This window comes from Chelonoidis abingdonii, chromosome 4 (assembly GCF_003597395.2).
Source record: "Chelonoidis abingdonii isolate Lonesome George chromosome 4, CheloAbing_2.0, whole genome shotgun sequence".
Taxonomy (NCBI): Eukaryota; Metazoa; Chordata; order Testudines; family Testudinidae; genus Chelonoidis; species Chelonoidis abingdonii.
Window position 1 is genome coordinate 86,136,008 of NC_133772.1, and position 25,623 is coordinate 86,161,630.

A 25,623-nucleotide genomic window follows, 5' to 3' on the forward strand; every position below is an offset into this window, starting at 1 on the left:
GACTCAGGAATCTGAGTTCATGCTGCCACTTCAGTGAAGCCATTGAAGAAGGGTGGCCAGATCTGCAGAAAGAAGAAACTGAGAGTTACATTTTCTGTCTGAAACCATATTTTTATTACACAATTGGCTTCTGTACAGAAATGTAGTTTGTAGATTAAAAAGTAAGCAAGCCAATTCCTTTCAGATATAGGAGTCTTCCCATGCATAGTAACTTGCAGGATCAGGACCTTTATGTGTTTCATGTACCTTCCATGGGCTTAAAATCCTTCATTGATGGATTTTCCAGTACAAATACTTGATCCATATTATAGAGTTCAGTTCTGAAAAGTTTTAATAGGAAATCTCTCAGAGTAAGTTTGACTTTTTCTCCACTGGATTATTTGGAACAATTTCATAGGTTCATAAATTCTAGGTGAAACAAAAAGCCATATAGCAGGGATCAGCAACCTTTGGCACGCAGCCCGTCAGGGTAAGCCCCTGGCAGGCTAGGATGGTTTGTTTACCTGCAGCATCCACAGGTTGGGCCGATCACAGCTCCCTCTGGCTGCAGTTTGCCTCTCCAGGCCAATAGGGACTGCGGGAAATGGGGACCAGCACATCCCTCGGCTGCGCCGCTTCACGCAGCCCCCATTGGCCTGGGACAGCGAACCGCAGCCAGTGGGAGCCATGATCAGCCAAACCTGCAGATGCTGCAGGTAAACAAACCGTCCCGGCCGGTCAGGGGCTTAACATGATGGGCCGCATGCCAAAGGTTGCCGATCCCTGCCATAAAGCATAAGATGGTGCTAGATCTTACATTGAACATCATATAAAAGAAGCAGGCATGGGCACCATCTTGCACAGGTTTTCTCCCTCCCTTCAAGGATAAACACTCTAATAGAGTACTTGTTCCATTATCACATTCACTTTCTAAAACAGCTGCATTGATAACTTTATAGTAAAAATTCTTATCCTTGCAGTTCATGATGCTGGAAAACTTAACCTTGCAAAATGTCACTAGTAGCTTTTCATTGTATGCAATGATTGAACTTAACTCATAGACCACCTGTCTGCTAATAAAAAGACCCTCCAGGATCACTGGAGATGACTGAGAGCCCAATGACTGCACCATTTGAGTGTCCCTGCTGAATGATTTCTGATATGTTGTTATTCCCTCCAAGGAAGATCTGATCATTTATGTATTTGAATATCAGTTACTAGACAATGAAATTACAAAGCAAACTTTATGATCAAAGATGGCTTTTCAAAAGTTATATCAATCTCACTGTTTTTGGGTTTCACAGAAATGGAGATTTTAACATACTGAATATTTGTTTTCTGATTACACTTTGCTGGTTCAGATCAGAGGTCAGGTCGGAGAGCATTTTTGTTCTTATCTAACGAATCTACCAACTGTGACAAACTGGTAAAATGTCAGTATAGTTTCCTAGAAATATTGGAATTGGTTCCCCTGTTCAATTTTATATTGCTGAATGACTGAATGCATAGAGTTAAATCAAAGGACATTGTAAAGGATGGTTGTTAAGGAATCCACCAAGGGTAAAACAATGTCAGAGATAAATCAGCCTCTGAGATAGACGCTTCAAAGAAATTAAGTCAATAATGGCTAGGCCATCAATTTGGGAAGAAGCTACCTTGCTGGCTCCATCTGGATTAAGATGCTTTTCTCTTCCTAAGGCTGAGATGAAAAAGATCATGAGTGGTTAAAAAGATGCAGAAAGGGAAGTTGTCACAATGGAAGCTGATGGAGACACAGAGTTAGCATGCAGCGATGCTGACACACAGATAGACTGACTTGAGAGCCAGGGCCTTCAGCAAACAAGCTTTAACTTGCTGCCCAGAAAAGAGAACGGAGGGCACCAAGTCAAAGTCATGTCTACCTAGGGGCTTGAAGGGAATGCCAAGTGTAGGTAAGACTGTCTCAGAAGAGGAAGCCTACCCAGGGACCGTGACACCAACCAGTATTCAAAATGAACCATCAGATTAATTAGTATAAGAGTAATTCCGTCCTGTTAAGGACAAACCTTCAGTTATGAATAATGCCAAATATAACCATTAATCCTAAATGTTTCTTCTGAAAAAACTACCTGTTGCACAAGAGGTACCAAACACGAGGGGGGTGGGTGGGAATGACAACACAAGAGAGTGAAACCGGTGGGTGTGAGCACAGATTAACCTGGGGGTGAAAAGGTGAGGGGGAAGCTTGGGGTTGTGGAATGGGAATGCAGGAAACAGCAGGGAGGGTGAAGTTGGGGTATACACAGTAGCTGCGTTGTTCTTCTCTGTTGATGTAAAACAGCTCTGTAAACCTCCTTTAACTGACTATCATAGAGGAGCATGCATCCCATCCTCCCTCTGCTTCCTTTCCCCCTCAAAAAAAAAAAAAAAAAAAAAAGGAAACTGGGTGTAACTGGGAAGAGATGGTCTTCGTAAACCATAAGTAACTTTTCTGTTCAAGGGATAAGTTGAGCACGAGTTTAGGATAGTCAGATTTGGTCCAAGGAGTTCGCCTATCCTGAATGACTGGTTAAGAAGATAGCTTTTTCCTACTGCCACAGAGAAGTTCTGACCTTAAAGAAAACAGACCAACGTTTTTAAAATTGTGCATCCAATCATGGTGATTGTGCATATAGATTATATACCCACATTTTTGTTCATACTCAAGTAAGAAAATTTGAGTTAGTATATCTAAATGAAAACATCAAGAGAGTGTTAATTTTGCTAAAAATAAAACCAAGAATGGTTTACAGTGAATTAATAATCGGTCTTAATCAATATGGGTAATCATAGATACTGCCATAATATAAGTATTAAAGAATAAGTACAGGAGCCAGAATTGTTCCCTTCACCTCATAGGTGAGGTCATGTACCACTCCGAGAATGTTATATATTAATATATGCCCCCAACAGCATTGATTTACAAGAAATTGAATATATGGGACTTACCAAAAAATACATGGCTATTAACATTTTAATTGTGTTATTATTAACATATATTATAATATATTATATTGGCCACATTCTCAAGTTAGTATAATGATTGTTTTTGCATGTAATTGTCCTTGAAGTAAACATGCAAATGCAGAGTTTTGTGTGGGTTTCCAGTGTGGGGTATTGTGAAAATTTTGCATGTTATATGCAACAAAGCGTTTAGTAGTTAGATTATTCTTTTTCAGCAAGACAATTGAGAGCATTAAGAAGAGTGAGTGATTATTTACCTCTCACCTCTGTCCCCTTCCCCCACAAATAAAGTACTCAGATTTATACATTATTGAGAAACTAGCAAAGTAAAAAAAATAATTGTCTGTGTGTTAAGTGCAGATACTTTGTGTCTGGTGAATCAAGCAGCCCTTTCTTTTTCCACTGTGTATGTCTGTTTGAAAATCACAGTGTGGCCTGAGAAGGGCATGCCTATGGGTTCTCTAGATCCCATAAACTGCTAAAGAGAAATTAAAATGTTGACACATCGCTTCTTCATTTCTGTATTTCTTCTAGTGTTGCTGTGACAAGATCCAGAGATGTACCATCGTTTGGACCACCAATCCCAAAAGGTGTTACCTTTCCTAAATCAAATGTGTTCAGGGACTTCTTACTGGCCAAAGTGATTAATGCGGAGAATGCTGCTCATAAATCCGAGAAGTTCCGTGCCATGGCCACCAGGACTCGCCAAGAGTACTTGAAAGACCTAGCAGAAAAGAATGTCACCAATACACCCATTGACACATCTGGCAAGTTCCCCTTCATTTCACTAGCCTCAAAAAAGAAGGAAAAGTCCAAACCTTATCCAGGAGCAGAGCTCCATAGTTCTGGTGCCATTGTGTGGAGTGTCCATGCGAAGGACTATTGCAAGAGTATGGAAATAGACTGTCTCCTGGGTATATCTAATGAGTTTGTAGTTCTCATTGAGCAGGATACAAAGAGTGTGGTGTTCAATTGTTCCTGCAGAGATGTGATAGGGTGGACTTCAACCGACACAAGCATCAAACTCTTCTATGACAGGGGTGAATGTGTTTCTGTGGAGAGCTTTATCAACAACTCTGATGATATCAAAGAGGTCGTAAAAAGGCTGGAGGTTAGACATTTTTTTTTCTAAATTAAAATTTGGACTTTAGTAACAAATGAATTACAGTGCTTGCAATAGTTGTTTGCTAATTAGTTTCTACAAGGCCAATTCCTATTTTCTCTCTCTGCCCCTTTCTCTCTCTTCTACACACACACACACACACACACACTCTCTCTGCCCCTTTCTCTCTCTTCTACACACACACACACACACACACACTCTCTCTGCCCCTTTCTCTCTCTTCTACACACACACACACACACACACACACTCTTGTTTAAAAAAATGAGAAAAACATTGGTACCTTCAGGAACCATCAGGTTGTACAGTAAATACCTGTCTAGCCAAATGATCCTATCTATTTCTCTTGTTTCCTCCTTTTTCTGTCATATTTCATGTTTATATTTCATCTCAAATTAAGTTTGAGTAGGAGTTGCCTTACTATGTGTCTGGACAGTGCCTAGTAAATCAGGCCCCAATCTAGATTGAGGCCTCTAGATGCTATCTCAATACAGATAACAACAGTAATAAAGTAAAATAAACAATTCATTGCATTGTTGTTATTTGTCTAGAAAATGTCTTTCCATCTTCACTATTTGTCCAGCTGTGTCATGAAGGAAGAAGTATATTTAGCAGCTGTGTTCTCCACTACCTCAAAAATAGCAATTGTAGAATGAACAGGAAGGAGAGACACATGCCATTGGTTGAAGCATTTAGAACCTGTATTCAACCTGGTGTCAGTTGAGAGTGGCATATGGTTCCAGTTCCACTAAATTGGGTAGTTGCACGCCATCAAACTCTTGTACTGAAAAATGGAGAAATGGTAGTTTTGTGAAATATCCACAGACCTAGTAAAAATGTAAAATTTTAAATGAAAGATGAAATACAGGTGCTTGTGTACGTCCTCCATACTTACCTGTTGTGTCCTGCCACATTCCTTTAATGTTCCTATGAAATAAGTGGAATTTTAAGGCAGAACTACAATACCACTAGTTAATTCTGTGCAACTAGATGCTATCTTAAATATCCAGCTTGAGTAAAGGGATTTGTTTGAACTGGTGTCATACATAGCAGTGAGGACTTTCCTTGGGACAAAGTACTTCTGTTCCCTCTCCCCGTACCTCATCTTGGACTGTGGCTGTAAAAACCCAGAATTATAGCCCTCTCAGAATGTAATTCATTATACTAATCGCTCTTTCCTCTTCATTTCAATTCTCAGTTTGTGACAAAGGGCTGTGAGACCACGGAGATGACTTTACGTAGGAATGGATTGGGTCAGCTTGGTTTCCATGTGAACTATGAAGGCATTGTGGCAGATGTTGAGCCCTATGGCTATGCTTGGCAGGCAGGATTACTACAGGGCAGCCGACTAGTGGAGATCTGCAAAGTGGCTGTAGCCACTCTAAGCCATGAGCAAATGATTGACCTGCTGAGAACATCAGTAACCGTGAAGGTTGTCATCATTCCTCCCCATGAGGACTGCACTCCACGCAGGTATTGTGACAGAATGAGAATTAATGCCATCTAGAGCTACCTTTGGGCAAGAAGTTTATTTTGTTTTAAAAATGTAAAACTTTTCCCCCTTAGTACTTTGACATTGGAATAAATTCCGGTCTGTGTAAAGATTTATAAAAGAATTAGGTTACAGCATCCCACATTGTCAACTGAAACAAGCTGCAAAAGGGGGCATGCTGTCTAAATTTACACTTCAGCTCCACAAAATATCTACTGTGTGTACAGTAGTTTAGTAAAAATCACAATTCTCTCAACGTATCCTTCAAACTCCCACAAACACCTTGTGGAGATCAAACATCTCTGAACTGGCAAGTGTACATTTATGATGCATCAAAATACTAGTTAATTTTCCTCACATTCACAGAGAACTTTTAATTCCTATAAAAGCAGCAGAGAATCCTGTGGCACCTTATAGACTAACAGACATTTTGGAGCGTGAGCTTTCGTGGGTGAATACCTATGGATCCTTTTCCCCAATGCCAAATGTTCCATTCCCCTTCCAGCCAAGCAAGGCTACATGTGACTAGAGCCTATCAATCTGTGTATGTACTGGTCAGAGAATTTGCTGCAGATTGAGACTGTCTCCTCAGTGGCTGAGTTTGCTAATTCCACAGCACTCTCAACCCTTGTTGAGTTCCAAGCTGGCTGTCAACTTTTTTATTGCTTTTATAACTTTTAAGTGTAGCTTTTGATCATGGATAAACTCTTGTCTTGTGGTTTTCTTGTTAAACCAAACATTCCCAGTTTCCTTCATCTTTTCTTAGAGCTCTATTTTCCCAATCTGTTTATCATTTTTATTGTTTCTCTTTTCAGTCATATCACTGCATCTGATTCCCATCTCTCAAATACCATGTATTAATTCCTCATAAACAGTATTTAAATATGAGAGAAGGAACCTATATAGCCTGAACTTGCCCACTGTCAGCTCAAGTTTGTGCTAAATTTGGTTAAAAGAAAACCAAGTACATGAATCAAATGTACAAATGTTCTTTTTGAGGAGGTACTGTGTTACAGTGATTTGTGAGATGATTATTATTATTTTGAGATGTGAACATCTGTCATAACAAAGGAGACCACCTGCAAGTTAGATAGGAGTCTTAATTGTAAAAAGCCCACTTTTGTTTTTAATCTTTTAGAGTTGCCATAAGAACAACAGTATCTGGCAGGGTCAGCAAATGACAAGTCCAGCTGCAACCATGGCAAAAAGATTAGAACATAAAATTCTAGCACAGATCCCACTTATTTCAAATATTTTGGCTGAATTAAATTAAGTACAGCTAAAAGTAGGCTTAGCTTCAGACCTGGTCTACACTACGCGTTTAAACCGAATTTAGCGGCATTAAACCGATTTAACCCTGCACCCGTCCACACAACGAGACCCTTATTCTATATAAAGGCTTCTTATAAGACCGGGTCGGTACTACCACCCGCGACGAGAGCATATTCGCTTGAAATCGTAATTGCCATGTGGAAAAAGGTTTAGTGTGGCCGCAAATCGACGGTATTGGGCCTCTGGGCGGCTATATCACAGGCACACTGTGAGCTCTGGATAAAGCACATACTGACTCGATGCACTCGGCCAGGTAGACAGAAAAGCCCTTAAACTTCTGAATTTCATGTTCCTGTTTTGACAAGCGTGGAGCTGCTTGATCAGCAGAGGCGCGATGCAAGGTCCAAATCCAAAAAAGACCTCCAGCATGGACCGTACGGGAAGATGTCACTGAATGTGATCGCTGTATGGGAGCAAATCTTTTCTATGGAGGAGGCCCCGCTTACAGGAAGACAAATAAGTAAAGCATTTGAAAATCTCATGGCTATGAAGAAGAGGTCACAGCAGGGACTCAGCAATGCTGAGTGCTAGCGTGACAAAGCATAACGTAAGCCAAAGAATCAAGGGTGACTCATGGAGGGAGAGGGGACTGAGGACTCCAGAAGCTATCCACAGTTTCTGCATACTCCGAAAAAGCATTGCATTCTGGCTGAGCTCGCCAGCTGCCTGAAGGTCAAACATTGTCCGGGTGGAGTTGTAGTATATCTCGTCAATTTACCCCCGCCCCCCCCCCCCGTCGAAAGGGAAAAATAATCATCTACGCGCTTTTTTCCCAGTGATCAACCGCGTATTGTTTTTTTTTCCCTTTTTTTAATTTATGCATGCGGCTGTAGACGCGGTGCGGGGTTCCGAGCACTGGAACAGCAGTACCCCTCCCCTTCCCATTTCCTGATGGCAGACGAGTACAAACATAGGTGATAGAACCGTCATCATCCCGGGAGGTCCTGGCTGGCCCTTGGTGAGGTCAGCCGGGGCACTTGGTAAAATGGCTGAATGACTCCCCCTGGTCATTCCTGGCAAACGGTACCACAAAGGCTTGCCGTAAACTGCAATCCTCATCAACAAGACCAGCGGAGCTGGCTCATCCAGCCCCCCCCCCCCCTCACCATCACTTCAGTGTACTAAGTCGAAAAGATTCTGTACTCCCTGGACTATCATAGCAGCGGGAGGCTGCGCTCCTCTCCTCCTGACCCTTTAATGTCCTGCCTGGACTATCATAGCAGCTGGAGGCTTCCTCCCCCTCATTTTATCTTGCTAAAAAGTCAGTGTTTCTTATTCCTGCATTCTTTATTACTTCATCACACACATCACTGCCACGGTAGCCCAGGAGGGGTGTGGGAGGAGGGAAGCAACGGGTGGGGTTGTTGCAGGGGCACCCCCTAGAATGGCGTGCACTTCTTAGTATCTCAAAGGAACAGGAAATGCAAAACATACTGCTGCAAATGGGATCAGGGCCCCAGGGGTGATGCTCTGCTAATCTCATGGTAGGATATGCATTTACATCCATTCGTACATCAAGTCCTGTGGAAAGGCCAACATGACAGAGTGGTAATCACCTCTATCACTCCCAAATGGGAGTGCAGTTTTGGTTTCTAAGTCTTCTTCACATGTCAGTTTGTTTACTCATCAGCATCTAATTGTTCCCATACCTTTGGACCCAGGACAGAATTCAGTATCCCCATCCAGACTCTTCACTTGACAGCATGGTATTTGGATGGATGTTGAACCTAAAACACACACACACATTCAGAAGCTGTCCAAGCCATCCTCAACAATAGTAGAAAAGAATAAACCAGGAAATGCTAGATTCTCTGTTGGGGCCCAGCGTCACCAAGTGTCCCAAGAAGAAGTGGGCATTCCCATTATCTTGGATGTTCCCCCACCTTCAAGTCTACAGGCCTTTCCCTTATCTTGTTGAGAATTCACTTGGCTGTGATCAGTGGTTGCCACCCTCCAATTGATGACCAATCTATCTTCACCCACCTGGTGATCGTACATCTTCTCAAAGTTTTAATTAGAACTTTTCTGCCTATAACCAAACCACTTCTAATCTGGGATATTTATTTGGTAGTCTCAACATTAACTAGGCCACCATTTTAACTTTTCAGGATGTGTTTGTCTCATTTGTTAATGAAGGATGCTTTTCTAGTGGCCATCGCTTCTGCCAGAAAGGTAATGGAACTTGGTGCCCTGATGGCTGATCCCCTGTATTCAGTATTCCATTAGGATAAGGTATTGTTGCAATTGCACCCAAAATTCACTCCTAAAGTAATCTCGGATTTTCACATAAATGAGACAGTACAATGCCTCATACACGCAGTGATGATAAGAGACTCCATTCCCTGGACATGCGTGGAACATTTAGTGTTTTATCTGCAAAGAAAAAAATCTATCAAAAAGTTACCTAAACTATTTGTTTCCCTAGCAGAACAAATAAGAGGCCTCTAACAGAACACAGACATCTTCAATAGCCTCAATTCAATAAGTGTCACTCGATGATGTATGCAAAGGGGCTACATGGAGTTCCATTCATACCTCCATGAGATATGCTATAGTACAAGCCTCCACAGCAGACATGTCCTATGGAGCGGCAGTTCTGTGATCATCTATATCACCAGCATTCTCGCACCCTCCTCCTCTTGTGAATACTGCTTGTCAGTCACCCACAGTGAACGCAGATAGGGACCATCACTGAAAGAAGAAAGAGAAGTACTTACCTTATAGTAACTGGAGTTCTTTGAGATGTGTTGTCCCTATCTGTGTTCCACTACCCTCTTTCCCTTCTGCCTCAGATCTTTTCCTTGCTTTGCGGTGGAGAAGGAACTGTAGAAGCACTTAGTCTGCACTGCCCTTATAGCCTCAGTTCACAGTATTAGAAGATGGGCACATGTGCAGAGCAATGGACACTGCTGGCAAGAATCTTTTGGTCTCAGGCACATGGAGTGCGTGCACACAGTGGAATACAGATGGGGCCACACATCTTTAAGAACTCCAGTTACTATAAGATAATGCTGTTTATCCCAAAGGGTTCTACTGGCCAAATTAGAGAGAAGCATCTAAAGTTCAATAGGAGACACCTGTTGCTTTCATAGATTATAAGGCCAGAAGAGACCTTTGTGATAATCTAGTCAAACCTCTTGTATAACACCATCCATGGGCCTTCCCTTAATTTCTGTTTGAACTAGAGCATATGTTTTAGGAAAAACAGCCAATCTTGATTTAAAAATGTCTAGTGATGGAGAGCTACGACAACACATGGGAAGTTGTTCCAATGGTTGATGACACTCAGTTAAAAAAGTGTGCCCTATTTCTAGTCTGTCTGCCTTTGGATCTTATTATGCCTTGTCTGCTAGACAGAAGAATTCTCTATTATAAAATTTCTGTTCCCTATGTAGGTATTTCTGAACTCACCCCTCAAATCACTCCATATCCTTCTCTTTCTTAAGCTAAATAGATTGAGCTTCTTGAGTCTTTAACTGTCATGTTTTCCAATTCTTTAAGCATTCTTGTGGCTCTTCTCCGAATCCTCTCCAATTTGTCAACATCCTTCTTGAACTGTTGACAGCAGAATTGGACACACTATTCCTGGAGCAGTTATACCAATGCCAAATACAGGGGTAATACAATCTCTCTATTCCTACTTGAGATTCTTCTGTTTATACTCCCAAGGATCTCATTAGCCCTTTGGGCCAATCTCACTGGGAGTTCACATTCAGATGATCATCCACCATGACCCCCAAGTCTTTTTCTGAGTCATTGCCCCCCAGAATAGAGTACCCCATTCTGAAAGTATGGTCTAAATTCATTCTTCCTAGAGGTATGTTTTTACATTTAGTTATATTAAAATACACATTGTTAGCTTCTGTCCAGTTGATTAAGTGTTCCAGATTGCTCAGTGTCAGTGATTTGTCCTTTTTGTTATTTACCAGTCCCCCAATCTTTGTGTCATCTGCAAACTTGATCTGTAATTATTTTGTTTTCTTCCATAACCTGGTTTTAGAATGATTATGGAGTAGCAGTAGTTACTTTGTAGACTTCATAGTGACTTTGAAGTTGTAGCCCTCTTTCATTTTTTAGCCCAATTTTGACACCTTCCCAAAGCCACAAATTCCTAAAAAATAAAATAAAAATTCCTTTAGTTTCAAATTTGGTATTTGTGGTCTCTAGCAAGCATTGAACTTTTAGGGAAAGTGGGGTTGATTATCCAATGTATGCCAAAGGTATAAAACTTCAGAAAATGAAGTGTAATTCATTTTGGGGTAGTCTTTTATCTTTTTTGTTTGTAAAGCATTGTCTGAAAATTAGCTGTGTTAGGAATCTCAAATTTATATTTTTTTGTGTCCTAGATATTTGGGAATTTTTTTTTTTTCATTCACAGGGTAAACATTTTGAATATATTCCCTGCAGAGTTTTTAACCTTAAAACAGTCAATATCCAGTGACTACATAAGTTTAATCAAACTCAGATTAACCTTCATTTAAAAAAAAAAGTCATATCCCAGTTGGTACAGCTGACTGCATGATCCTGTGAGAGGCCTTATGTTTGAAGAATTTCTGATGATCACTTTTATGTTTACTTTTAATAGGTATGTTTTAATATCTCCAGAAGATTCAATCTTGTTTGAGGATTTCTTTGCTTTCTATCATTCACTGAAAGCAACAAACAAAAAGACTGTTTGTTGGTTAAGCAGTAGTTCCTGGTTCATGCTGCTTTTCAGTTCCTTGTTCTGGCCCTGCCTCATTTAAAGTGTAAATTATCCCGCTGTATAAGTGGTGATGTTTTAAATAGATCATTAATTGACATTCTCTTAATTTGTATATTAATATTTTGCTCTGGGACTGTAGTAATATTTTGCATCTACTGGTAGAAGAGAGAGTATTAAAGCAATGGTCTGAATCTCTGAACCTGAAGGCTTTTCTGACTAGTGAGAATTCTGTGCCACTGCGCAAGCATGGAGTTAATACCCCCTGTAGATTTTACTCTTTCCCGATGAAAAATTGATTCATGCATCCCTACCAGGCAGCGCTGGAGGTGAGGGGCACATCTGGTTTGGGGGTTAGGAGCAGCCAGGGTAGTCGCAAATCACTGCATTGGGAGGCAGGGCTGAGCTTTCTCTCTCTCACTATCGTGGTGCGCCTAGGGATGGGCAGGGCTATAGACGCCCCAACCGATGGCTCCTAGCATGCTCTGGGCTCCAGCTGTAGTTCCAACTGGGGGGGTGGGAAAGAGGCTTCCTCTTCCCCTGCACTGTCTGCTCCCGGGGCAGGGTCAGACCAGTCTCCAGGAAACCTGATCACTGCCCAGCCATGGGGAGAAGAGTCCCTGTACAGGGAGCTGCCCCCTGTCTTCCCAACCCCCATGCATCCTGATCCCCTCATATACACCCAGACTCTCCCTGCATCCAGACCCCCCCACCAAGCTCCACCCCCTGTATCTGAGCACCAGCTACCTTCACTTGGACTCCCCCAACAGAGTCACATTCCACTTGCACCCAGAATCCCCAAATGAGCCTGTGTATCCAAATCCAGCCCACTCCCCTGGTCTCCCAGCCAACCCACCCACACCCTGATTGCCCCATACAGAACCCTCTCACTCCACACCTGGATTCCCCCCCACCCCCCACTAAGCCCCTCCACACTTGGATCCTGCCGTGTTGAGCCTGATTGCCTCAGATCTGGATCTGAGGGGTAGGGCTGGGCATGTGTGCCTGTGAGACACTGTCCCTCTTGCTTGCTGTGGAGCCATATAGATGTGTTAATATGCCTAGTAAGGAACATATTTGTCAAAACATTTTCTGCATCTGTTTTTGTTGCCTGTATTGTTACAGACATACTTGCTGAACCGTATTTTGAAATAAATTACCAAAATAATTGAAAATGGCATGATTATATTGTGTTATTTTGACAAAATATGCAGAATTTTTAATATTTTGTTGCAGAATTCCCTCAGGAGTATTTAGTATTGTTTAGTATAATTAGTGTATTTATAGTGGATAAGAAATATTTAGTAAGTCAAATTTTTGTTTGTTTGTTACTAAAGCTATTTACTGTGTCAGGCCAGGTCGTCAAGGTTTACAAATGGGTCCTGAGCTCAAAAAGGTTGAAAACCACTAGATTAAAGCACATCCAGTTGAATGGAACTTTGAGGCACTCACTGGTACATACATATTCTTTATCTGATAAATTGATAGTTACTAGAAAACATTGGGAACCATTAATAGAAACAGTGAAATACTGAACTCAGAATTCAAGATTTAAAGGTAACTCTAACGGTCTGACCTGGCCTTCAAGTTGGAGTTGATGTGAGGTGCAGCAACGGACAACCTATGCTTTTGGATTCTTTGTGGGGTGATATCTGAGCAAATGTATAGATGCACTTATACACTATGTTGACTTTATGAAAAAGTAAAACAGCTCAATCTGCAAAAGTCAGATCTGTATTTTCCCATTTTTGGATCAGAGTTTTAGAGTTGGGTTCATTGCAAATAAAAACCCATCTATCAGACTTCTTATCATTGAACTGTAGACAGTAGAGAGAGATCTACTATATTAGCTCATCTGATCCATTCCTTGTTTCTCTGGGTTTGTCTTACTGACTGTCTGTTTTAGTATTGTTTATAAGCCTGCTGCAACAAAAGTTAAGGCAACAGAAAAGACATGTATTAAATAGGATTAAGACCTTCTGTTTAATTGTTCCCTTTGTGAGCACTTATCAATGTAATTCTAGGCAATACTTATTTTTCTTTCTTTGCTGTGAACAAATATCTTACTTGTGTATTCATTTTCTCCCTTGCAGGAGTTGTTCAGAAACCTGCCGCATGCCAGTGATGGAATACAAAGTGAATGAAGGAGTTCCATATGAATTCAAATTCCCCTTCCGAAACAACAACAAATGGCAACGAAATGCAAACAAAGGGCAGGGGCCTCATATGTCACAGGTACCATCCCAGATACAAAGTCCAGTAATCTCTAGGATTGGTTCAGGGAAAGGAGAAGGGAAAATGCAGCCCCAAGAGCGAGCAGCCAACATTCCCCGCAGCATCTCTAGTGATGGACGTCCATTGGAGAGCCGGCGGTATGTATGCTGTTCACAAATCAATTTTCAACACTTTTCAGAATTTTTTCTAAAACAAAACACATTACATGTATTTTCAAACATTTTATTCTGTGTATCTTGCAAATAACTAAAAATATGTACCAGAATGGAATAACTTATTACTGCTATTTGCAAAATGAGATGATATTGCATTGTTGGAATCTGTTTTGTTATGCCATATTTTGAAATTGATGTATTGCTTTTTAAATTTGGTGGGACTAGAACTGAAATCCTGACTCCCAAACACACCTGGATTTTTGGATGTTCCAATTCTGGATCCACATTTTATAGCTTTGTGGAAGTCAGATACAGCTGTTGATGCAGAGAAATAGCATGAGGTTATATATTTAGCTAATGATAAAATGCATACCACAATATACAGAGGTGAGGGAGGCAAATTTCCCTGATAGGGAAGTCATTTGACTTTAGAGCCAGAGAACAGGTAACTTAAGGTTTAAATTTATACTGCCTCTCCGCATTTACAAATGAAACACTGATTATTTTTGAGGTAACAGCCCCATCATGTCACAATATTTCCATCCCTTTAAGAATGTGGATGATAGTACAAAAATGTAGTGTCTTTGTTTTGATTATCTGATTAAATCTGTTAGCATCACTAGACTTGCAAAGAGATGGCTGCTGGGCAGGGTGGCGGGGGAAGTCTGTTTTGTAGACGACCTTGCATGTAGTGTATGTAGACCATGTCCGAATAATACTTTACCCATCTGGAAAATACAAAGAAGTGGACAATACATGCTATAAATTACAGAACTCTTTTAAAATACATGGTATGGTGAATTAATTCATTAAAGCATTCATTCATGTAGCCAAAAATTGAAGGAGAGAGAAATTAAGAGGCATCATAGCCAAGGGAGAAAAACTATAGCGATAAGATTGAAAGCTCAAGTGTGGCCCAGCTGTTGACAAATGAGGATGACTCCTAATGAGTTGATAGATTATACTTTCATTTCTTTCTCAATCAGCGATTTTATATTGCATTTACACCCTTTTAAAAAACAAAATTAAAACTATACATTTTGCTCAAATTGTTGATTTGTATTTTGCCTCATAAGGAAAATGTGCACTTGAGAATTTTAGGAAGGAACTTGCTTGTATTACCAGTGGTTCAGTAGTAGCACCAGTGTTTTTAGCACTGTGTCAGTTAAATTAGTATTAACATAAAAAGTCAGAAGTTTCTTGAGCCTTGTCTACATTTCCTGTTGATTTACCAATGTTAGCACAGATGGGAATTTTTTTCGAAAATTCTCTTGTATACAGAAGGCCATAGAAGCCAGTTTGACATTTGACATGAAGTTAACTTACCTCTGATCTGTCTATTTGGATCAAAATAGAGCATTGTACGCTCAGATATGTAGCATCCACGGGATATACCGTACCTCCATAATATTGTTGAAGGGAGCCATCACCTGTGTTTTCAGAGCAGCATGGGATGACGTTTGCCCACTTCTGTACTGCAGGATTTCAAACTATAATCATAAAGGCAGGGCACAAGGTGTTTGGTGGAGACTTTACAAAACAGAAATTATACTTCCATACCATTCAGAGTTTGTGTTGTAAACATGAAACCACAAGTTTGAGTTTGGTTTCCAAACCGTTTCAACCTTTTTGTCCCCCTCTCCTTAAAATCTAATGTTCTTTCTAAAGCATTTTTTTAAAAGGTTATTATGTCTGTTCAACTCTAAATACCTGTTGGCAAAGGTGTTTTTTTTGTTGTTGTTGCCTTCTCTCTCTCTCCCTGCTCAGTTTGCTAATGAGGTTAATCTTGTGGGCTGGATCCAGTTTTATATAAAACAGCAGCTGTTTAATGTTCACTTGTTTCCAGTTAAGATAAAGAAATAAATACTTTTGTGATGTTAATGGAACACTGAAATATTAATAGGCTCATACATTGCCTTATTTTTCTCTTAAGTTGAGTAATGCTTTGTACTTTTAGTAAATAAAATCCAAATGCTTCAGTGCTTTTAGTTCTTTTTTTTATTATGTAAAGGTCCTAATGCCTACAGAGATGAGATTTTTATAGCTAGAGAAGAAATATGTTGTCTGCTTTGAATTTTCACCATTGACTCACATACTTCCAAAAGTGCAGAGATCACGCATGGATGATGCAAGACAGTCAAGGAACATGTAGTCAAGTTTTAACACTGGCAATGCCTAGTTAAGGACACTCCTTGCACATTCTGTGCATGATCCTTGCAGTTTTTCTGGTATACACTGAATCAGCTGTACTCCAGTCCACTTTGTTGGTCTCTACTTTGCATTAGTTAGGAACACCACTGATACGTGTTTTCAAAGAGGAAAGACCTGGGAGTAGTTCTCTGTTCACTGGAGTGTAAGATGGCAAAGAGAAGCAACAGTTAACTAGAATGTAAAGCCAATTCATCTTTTCTTTCCCTTCTGAAGTCAGAATGGAGATTTAGTTGCAAGTAAAAATCTAGGCCGAGCTGAGGAAAATGCTATTAGTCACTGATGATATTTGAGGTTGATGGGGGACCCCTTGGATTTAGAGAGCTGTTATCATTTAAGCCTACAGAAAAGAATCTTTCATGATATTTGCAAAAAGAACACAAGTACTTGTGGCACCTTAGAGACTAACAAATTTATCTGAGCATAAGTTTTCGTGGGCTACAGCCCACTTCTTCGGATGCATGGAGTGGAACATATATTGAGGAGATATATATTACACATACAGAGAGCATGAAAAGGTTGGAGTTGCCCTACCAGCTCTAAGAGGTCAATTAAGTAAGGAAAAAAACTTTTGAAGTGATAGCCCAGTACAGACAGTCTTATCATCCGAAGAAGTGGGCAGTAGCCCACGAAAGTTTATGCTCAAATAAATTTGTTAGTCTCTAAGGTGCCACAAGTACTCGTGTTCTTTTTGCGGATACAGACTAACATGGCTGCTACTCTGAAACCTTTCATGATACTAGCAATCCAATGGTGAAGTAGTAGGGTCATTAATAGACAGTAGAACTGCTTACATACTGTCTGTATGCATAAAGATTTTGTATTCTTTTGTAATAAACTAAAAAAGGATCATACGTCACAGATGTTTTGACATGATGGATAAATAAAGTCTGTTCTTCATAGAATACATACTGTGTAACTGTCCATGAATTGTGGTGAGAAACTGGATCCTATCAAACATTAATTTTAAAATTGTCACTTAATATAATGAAAATATCCTTTTTTTAAAAAATAGTGACACTGTCGCCTGCAAAAAAAATTCTCTCTAATGTTTATATTCTGCCCCAGTAACTTACACGTGTCTTTAGAAGGGAACATGAAGAACAATTTTTCTAGTTTAAATTGAATTCAGATTGTCTGTAGGCAGAATAATTACCAACTTGAATATGGCAAAAACTGAAGTGTTAAAGAAGGAGAAATAACCCAAAGATGACACTGGGTTGTCTAGACTTCAGAGGTTTGCCACTTTAAGTGTGCTGGCAAAGCAGCCAACTCTTGCTTGTGTGGACACTTATATCAGTATAAACGTGCTTATACTACTATATCTTATTCTGGTTTTAGGAAAAAATAAGCTATACTGGTATAAGGCACCTTTATACTGGTATAACTACATCTGGAGTAGGGCTTTTACTGGCATAACTATGGCAGCAAACATCACACTCCTAGCAGACAGTTATTCCAGAATGCTTTTAAAGTGTAGACAGTGCAAAGAGTGGTCAGAGCTTCGATTATACATAGCATATTAAAGAGGGCAGCTCCCAGCAGAACAGTGGTCCCTTCAGCTCTGGTTCAGTACTGATTCAGTGAAGAGACTTGTCAACTATCCGCGTTAACACCACTTCTGGCAACCCCTTGATTTTTTTTTCAGTTTCCCAGTCAAATACTGACCCGATTGAAGTATATTTAACTTATAAAATCTGAAAGTGATCATCGGAGGCGGAGGGAATTCTACTGAAGAGTTAGGGGTAGGATTGATTTGTGCTTTCTGCCATGCTTAGGAAAAGCTCCCTGTAGATATCTGAAACACTAAGTCTGTGTCTACGCTACTGAGCCTATGCTGGCATAGCCCCCTCATGTCGATGCAGCATATACAATCAGAAGGAGTTTTTCTTCCCGTGTAGGAAAACTACCTCCCCGAAGGATGTTAGCTACACCAACAGAAGCACTCTTCTGTGTCAGCATAGCTGTATCTACACTGAGGGTTTGTCAACACTGGTATGTTGGCTGGGGTGGGTTTTTTTCCCCACGCTGCTGACCAATATTGCTATGCTAGTATACATTTTAAGGGTAGCCCAAGCCTAACTCATTCTTCTTCCTCAACACCCTCCTTAGATCTCCACTTTGCTCTGAGACCTACAAAAAAATCTAGCACAATGGAGTCCTGGTTCGTGACTGAGACTCCTAGGCACTAGTGCATAATATAAATACAAACAGCAACAGTGATTGTGGCTCAGAGAGCCACCCACCTTTGGGACATACTCCAGAAATGGGCAGTTAACCCTTTGTTTCCTCTTGCCTCCATCCTCCAGACTGCGAATGTACAGATTCAAATTGCCCACTAACAAACATTGTTTAGGTTGCTGTAGACCCAAGCTTCCAGACTTAAGAGTTTCAGGGCTGCTCTAACTTGTGCCAGCTGCCCACTGCGTGCAGCAGCCAGGAATTGATGGAGTGTTAGGCAGGCCACGCCTTCCCGCCTGTGACCAGCCACATCCCCTCTTCCTGCAGTGCCAGCCCTACGCTTCTAGAGAAACCCTTAGGCAGCAAGAATACACTGGCTTTATGGTTTCTTTGACCCTGGCTGATCTATCACTATATGGCAGCAGCCAGGGCCAGCACCTAACCCTATGTTTTTTGTTGGTTAGTGTGTGGTGTTAGTGCTATAAATAAATCCCTTTTATTTGTTGGGCTTGGGTGAAATAAGCTAACAAATTTTGTAGATAGTTTGGTGTTCAGAAGTGATAGATGCCATTTCTGTGTACTTCCCTTGAAAGGTTTTTGTGTTTTTGTTTTACTACTTAAAAAAACAAACACAATAACAAAGAGCCAGTGACAGGGAGCCTGCAAATTTTCCACAGTGACTGACATTTTATTTCTGGACTGGCTATTGAGAAAAATGGTGGTTCTGGAGTGTTTTTGTTGGATAGGTTGAAATTAAAGTTCCATGGAGGTAGAGCTGGAATATCATTAACGTTTCTTTAGTTGCTCAGTATCTGTTGCTGCTTGTCCTGTCAGAAATTTACCTGGTTTTGTTATTTTTCAGAACTTTTTGCTCTAAATTGATTGCCATCATTTTATTTTTTGTAGTTTATGTTCGGGTTTTTTTCTCCCCTGTTTGTTTTTAATGATGGCATTGGGTGTGGGAGGAGGGAGGTGACGGCTGTGGAGAGGAGGAATAAGAATGGCTGTCTAAACTGGAGATTAGGAGTAGAGCTGAGCGATTTTGCTCCTTTATTCCTCCCCCACCCCCGCCGTTCAGGGCCGATTTGGAAAAAAAGGTGGTTCAGTTCAAATGGAAAAAGTTTTGTTTTGAGTCAAACAAAACACTTAGACTTGAAATGAATTTTTTTTTCATTAGTGGGGTGTTATTTACCTTTTTAAAAAGATTACATTTTGAAACAAAAATGCTATTTTGAAATGAAAAGTCTAAAAGGCTAAGAGACAGCCAGGAGGACTGTATTCCGACTTCAGTTCATGGTTTGTGTTTTAAGGGATGCTGCAGCTGTGAAACTTGCACGGAATAAATCGATCCAGGTGGCCTTTTGAGCTATGAACTTGAGGTGATTTGTGGGACAAGCTTATGTAGCAGTATTAACAACCATTCAGCTGAAATAAAGTAATCTAACACCATCATCATCTCCATTCCAACAGTGTGGAGTTTAAGGATGTAACAGAGAAGCACTGTACAATTTTTGGCTTACATTGGACTTGACACAATATTGAATTTAATAGTATCAGCAATAAAACTGTGACCTATGTTAACATCTGGAAGACACTAAATATTTCAGGGACTTAACTTAAACAAAAAACAGCTTAAAAGAAAATAAGTATTTCTTACCTTTTCTTTGAGTGATTAAGTAATGGGATTTAACTGAGTGGTGCCTTTATGCTGTTGAATCTTGTATATCAGTTCAAGTGAGTTTCCAGTTGACTTTTGCCATATCAAAGATTGTTCTTTAGTGAATCTAGTGTGACAAAGTTCCTCCTCTACCTTGGTGGGTTCTGCGCTTATTGGCGGATTTGTTCACCTCAGTGATCTTCCCCTCTTGTGGAACCCACAGTCTGGGTCAGCTCCTCCTGTGTCTGATCAGGAGTTGGGAGGTTTGGGGGGAACCTGGCCTGCCCTCTACTCCGGTGTCCAGCCCAGGCCTGTGGATCGCCAGTGTCTATAGTGCCTCCTGTACAGCTGCTTGACAGTACAACTCCCTGGGCTACTTCCCCTGGCCTCCTCCAAACACCTTGGTTATCCTCACCACAGGCCTTCCTCCTGGTGTCTGATAACGCTTGTCCTCCTCAATCCTCCAGCAGTACACTCTCTCACTCTCAGCTTCTTGCTCCCAGCTCCTCACACACACTCCTTCTCCTCTGGCTCCTCTCTGCTGATTGGGAGTAAGCTCCTTTTAAACCCAGGTGCCGCTGATTAGCCTGCTTGATTGGGCTGCAAGTGTTCTAATTAAAGTAGCTATCTCTACTGCCTTCTGGAAAGATCTTAATTGGCTCCAGGTGCCTTGATTAACCTGGAGCAACTGCCATTTGGTTACCAGGGTATTAGGGATTTGTTTAGCTGGGGCTAACATACCTGTTTCTCAGTACTTTACTGTAGCCATCTGGCCTTGCCCCATCACACTAGTTACAGTGAAAGGTGCTGGATTAACAGTTCTGGAAACTGAAGCAAATTATTTTGCCACTGTATAAATAAAGCATAGTTTTTCCATATTGTCCTATGAATATATATCAAGTGTGACCTGGAGGGACTGCCTCTAAGGCTGAGATGGTAGTTCAGTAACAATTCTTGGCTTCTGGGCACCACGAAGGGTGCCAATTATTGCCAGCTGTGTTCATGTTTTTCTAATACAGGCTCTTGTCCACTAGGGCCTGAGCTGAGACACTGACTCATTTATCATAAGGTATAAGGTTTATTTTGCAGCCCAGTGGAACTCTGTTTCATACAACCTCTACATTCTGTGGCATGGTTAATTTAGTCAATCATCGTGAAATACTCATCATTCTTATCCCGTACCACTACATAAACACATACAACTATAATTTATACTTGAAAATAGTTATTAGCCTAAAATTCATCACTGATTATTTTCAACAGTGATATTTGATGTTGAGTGTTTTTGTTATGCTCTTCAGGGTAGCCCGGTTACAACTTTTAGACCCCAGCTGTGTTGTCCTCCAGGTGGCCCAGCTCAAAATCTTTGTTTCCATCCCCCATGCCCACTGGGCTCAGCAAGCACAGAGCGTTGTAATCAGTTTCAATGAACTATCTGTTCTCTGGGCATCCCAAATCACCACTCTGTACTTCTGAGTCTGCCTGGTATCTGGGAAGCAGTGAGACTTCAGCTCCTGGCTACCTAACTCCCAGTAGTCTTGTTCCATTGAATAGTGCAGGGAGTATGCACTGTAGTCCAGATAAGTCCCTTATGGAGAGCAAGAGGCAGTTGTAGGCAAATCCTAGCAGGACAGGGAGACAGAATGTTTGGGCACTAAGTTGTAGCAAAATGGTGAGTTCCACAACAAATTAATTAATATTAATATTTTTTTAATTAATAATTGGAGATATACCAATCTCCTCGAACTGGAAGGGACCTTGAAAGGTCATAGAGTCCAGCCCCCTACCTTCACTAGCAGGACAGTTTTTTTGCCCCAGATCCCTAAACGGCCCCCTCAAGGATTGAAATCACAACCTGGGGTTTAGCAGGCCAATGCTCAAACCACTGAGCTATCCCTCCCCCATAGCATCTTGGAAAGATTCCAAATTCTATAGCTGTAGAATCATAGACTTTGTGGGGCCATGACTGAAGTAAGTTATCATTTCAGCATGCACCTCTTCATTGGTTTTCTCGGGATTCACCTTTTCAAGCTTATTCAGGTTTCCAACCCTTGGTGATACAACTTTTTGATGGAGAAAATTGAGTTTCTGGAGCAGAATTCTGTTAAAAGGGATGAGTTTCACAGCCACAGAATACATGATCCCTGGATCTAAGATGCTGATCAGTCATCTGGTGGGAACTGCATGCACAAATTAGAACTGTTAGTTTAGACCATAACCAAATGCCAGTCCCCCTGAACCATAACCGTTCTCATATAAATACTTGCATGGAGATTAATGTTGTATACTTAAGCACTGATGAATTCCAGAATCCTAGTGCTAAATACCGAATTCATTAAAACTTAATGTGTGGGATGCATTGTTTTACAATCAAAAGATTGGTTTACTTTAAAGTGGTGATGATGAAAATAAAAACCACAAAAAACAAACAAGTGTCTGAATAAGCTTTCATTTAAGAAAGATGCAATGAAGTAATTACAGTATTTCCTGAAGATGGTGAAATGAATTCATTTTGTTGAAAAATTATGGATAGTGAAGAACATAGAAGTGGTAAATGTGGTCTAACAAGGAAAATGATTTAAAGCAAATTTTCACTGGTATATATTCAGCAACTCTTGTTTGTTCATTTTAGACTTGTTGCCTTGAAAAGTTGCAAATCATTTTTTATTTGCGAGGGCTCAGATTTGACTAGGACTGGAATATGTTTCTCTTGATTGACCAAAATCATCTTTAAGTAAATTTAGTAGTATGGCCATGCTGCATCCTTTTTATCCCAGTTGAAAAAATAAAATAAAGATCAGGCTTGCTGAATATGATATTACCAAAATGTTCAGTCAAATTTTATTTCGGTTCTGCATGTCAATACAACACTTAATGTCTTAATTAACCTTTTTTTTTTTAAATACAGATTGACATTTTTATGGTTTGAAAGTTTTAACTGAGCGAGACCGTATTAAGAATAAAGGTGTACATATCCACCTAGCTTCTGACCCTCCTGCTTCAGATTGGAGTATCCCCTTTTTTAGGCAGCTTGTTTTTCCCGCTTCTCCACTGTGTACCGGCCACTATTCTTCTTTCCCCGCCCCAGACGTTTAACTGTAGTGCATCATGCTGCTTCCAGAATGCATTTCAAAATTAAACTTGCTGCTTACTGTCAGGGCGCGCTTTATTCAGCCGTTCAGTGATACTCAAATTGCAAAGTGAAACTTGCTTCAGGGCTAACTGTCCTTTTTGGAAGTCAGTTGTGCTGGCAGCACAGGGAGCTAGAATGGCATCTGAACTGGAGGGAGTGTTTGAGGAATAGCTATAGTAGAAACTGATTGGTTACAGATTGCGTACATGTGCGTGTGTCTGTATATGTGTATACATGTAAAGCGTGCATACAACATGGAGACTGCTTGGGAGAAGGGAGGGGCCATGCAAGAGACAGGAAACAACATTAAAGGGACTTACTCTGGCTTCTTAAAAAGAAAATATTTAGAAGTATTATTTTTTACAGAAACCAGACTGGACACGCAGCAAGTATTAAAAGTAGCCTCTGTTTAGGACTTGGCTTCAGGCTCTGGCTGTGTGTTTCAGGCTGAATAGGAGGAGTGCTACTGTGGGAGGGGCTGAAAGTGTGCAGCCTTCCCACACCGCTGATAGTGTTGTGTCGAGGTGGAGGAAGGGAGCAGACAAGCACAGAAAAGAAACTATGTGAGGGTAGGGGAAGTACAGTAAGGAGGCAAATTCCAAATTTCTGTATAGCCTCTCATTGAAACATGGCAGCTCTGATTTGAAAATGCATGGTGACAAAAGTGGGGAAAGCCATCCACAATTCACTGGCAAGCTCATTGAAAAGAATTCCATTGACATGAAGGCGTACACAAAACAGTAGCTAATTCTGGACCTAAGAGAGACACCAGCATTGCTGTAAAAAATCGGTGAGCTGGAAAAACATTCTGGATTTTCCCATGGAAATAAGCATCCCATGTCCAATAGTACTACAGGAAATTCCTTTTTAAACTAGTAGACTATACCTACTTAAGTGGAATGTATCTGCAGTTAAGCATTTTGCTTTGAAAGGGCTCATCAGCATCTACACACTTAGGCTGGGATTTCCACAGGAGCGTAAGAGAGGTAGGCACCAAACTCCCACTGAAATTCAGTGCTGTTGAGTGCCTAGTTTTCCTTAGGTCCTTTGGGAAATTAGACTTCTTTGATATGGGACAGGTAAGAAGCTGAGTGTGTACAGGCCAAACGTATTCTGAGAAGGAGGCTTAAACTTGACTTTACCTTCTTTATATATTGAAACAATGAGTGACTCTTTTAAAGGCTCCAGTTTCGCTTTCAAAGTACTGTAGACTCTTGTCAAGCATAGGAGGGTGCAAACAAAACATGACAATGATACAATCATCCTAGTTAACAGAGAGATTCACATTAGCTTCCTAACCTTATTTAAAGATGAGCATTATTTAAAAAAAGAAAAACCACACATTCATATAGTCATTCAGGTAAGAAACTAGTTTATCAGCAATACTACAGCAGAAAAGTAGTTTGAAATGAACAAAGCTGTCCGTCCTAAATTTATGCTAGCATAGAAAATATACCTCGTTCACTGCTGTGAATAAGATTATATGACACATGGGTGACCATCACACAAGTTTTCAAAAATGCCACCCACTTGCATCAACGGGTGGGGGAAATCGATGGTGCCTGTGGTGAAAGGGGGACAGTCCCTGTGGCAGAGGAGGGAGACATTTGCCAAGGGACAATAGGTAGCTACTCCCTGGAAGTCTCTAACACCCATTGGCCAGCTGGAGGAGAGAGGTGCTGATTAGCCTGCATTCCACAGATCCCAAGATTTAGCCCAAGGCAGGGGCCATATGGAACTTCTTTTGGCTGCATTCCAGCAACCCAACCTACCCACCCAAACAAGGATTGGGAACCCAGCCTGACAGATGCTGCGGTCTAGTCAATTGCCTGTTAAGGGGTCAGGAAGGAAATTTTTCTCGCAGGGGCCAATTTGCAGAAGACCAGGGAGTTTTTTGCCTTCCTCACACACCTGCAAGCCACAGTGGGTTGAGTAGGAATGCACCTGGTACCTGACTAACGTACAGGGGTGCAGCTGTTTACTTGTCACAACTTGCAGCCGGTTTCCAATGCGTCTAAGAGAATAGAATTAACAGTTCCCAGAGAGAAAAGACCAGGGATTTTGGTGATGGGCCTTGGGCTCAGGTCATAGGGTGAGACCTTGTGGCCCTCGTGGGCTGAGGTCCCCACTCTGCTGCACCCTCTGTCCCCCTTGCAGTGAGGAGAGTGCTAGGACTCAGAGAGGGCTGAGTCCTGGGAATAGGCTGAGGAGAGCCTGCTCTGTGTTATGGATTATATGGTAAGAAGCCCTATAACTGTGTAACCTCCACACTGGAACCAATTAAATGCCTGGTATAGGAAAATATCCTGACAGGAGAGAGCTCTTCTGTTGCCATAAACAACCACCTCCGTGAGCGGCATAAGCTTTGTTGGTGGGAGAACTTTTCCTGTTAACATAGTGCTGTGCACATGAACAGTTCTGTTGGTGTAACTTGTGTTGCTCAG

At 41.0% G+C, this 25,623-nt stretch overlaps 1 protein-coding gene across 7 annotated transcripts in view; it reads left to right on the top strand.

Annotated features, from left to right (window-relative positions):
- Positions 1-25,623, top strand: part of SIPA1L1 (signal induced proliferation associated 1 like 1) — a 391,350-nt gene that overhangs the window by 316,978 nt on the left and 48,749 nt on the right. For all 7 annotated transcript variants that reach the window (XM_075065409.1, XM_075065414.1, XM_075065411.1 and 4 more), the window contains 3 exons: positions 3,496-4,072; positions 5,283-5,557; positions 13,704-13,982. In XM_075065409.1, the coding sequence (XP_074921510.1) occupies positions 3,496-4,072; positions 5,283-5,557; positions 13,704-13,982 (1,131 nt within the window). The remainder of the gene's footprint in view (positions 1-3,495; positions 4,073-5,282; positions 5,558-13,703; positions 13,983-25,623) is intronic.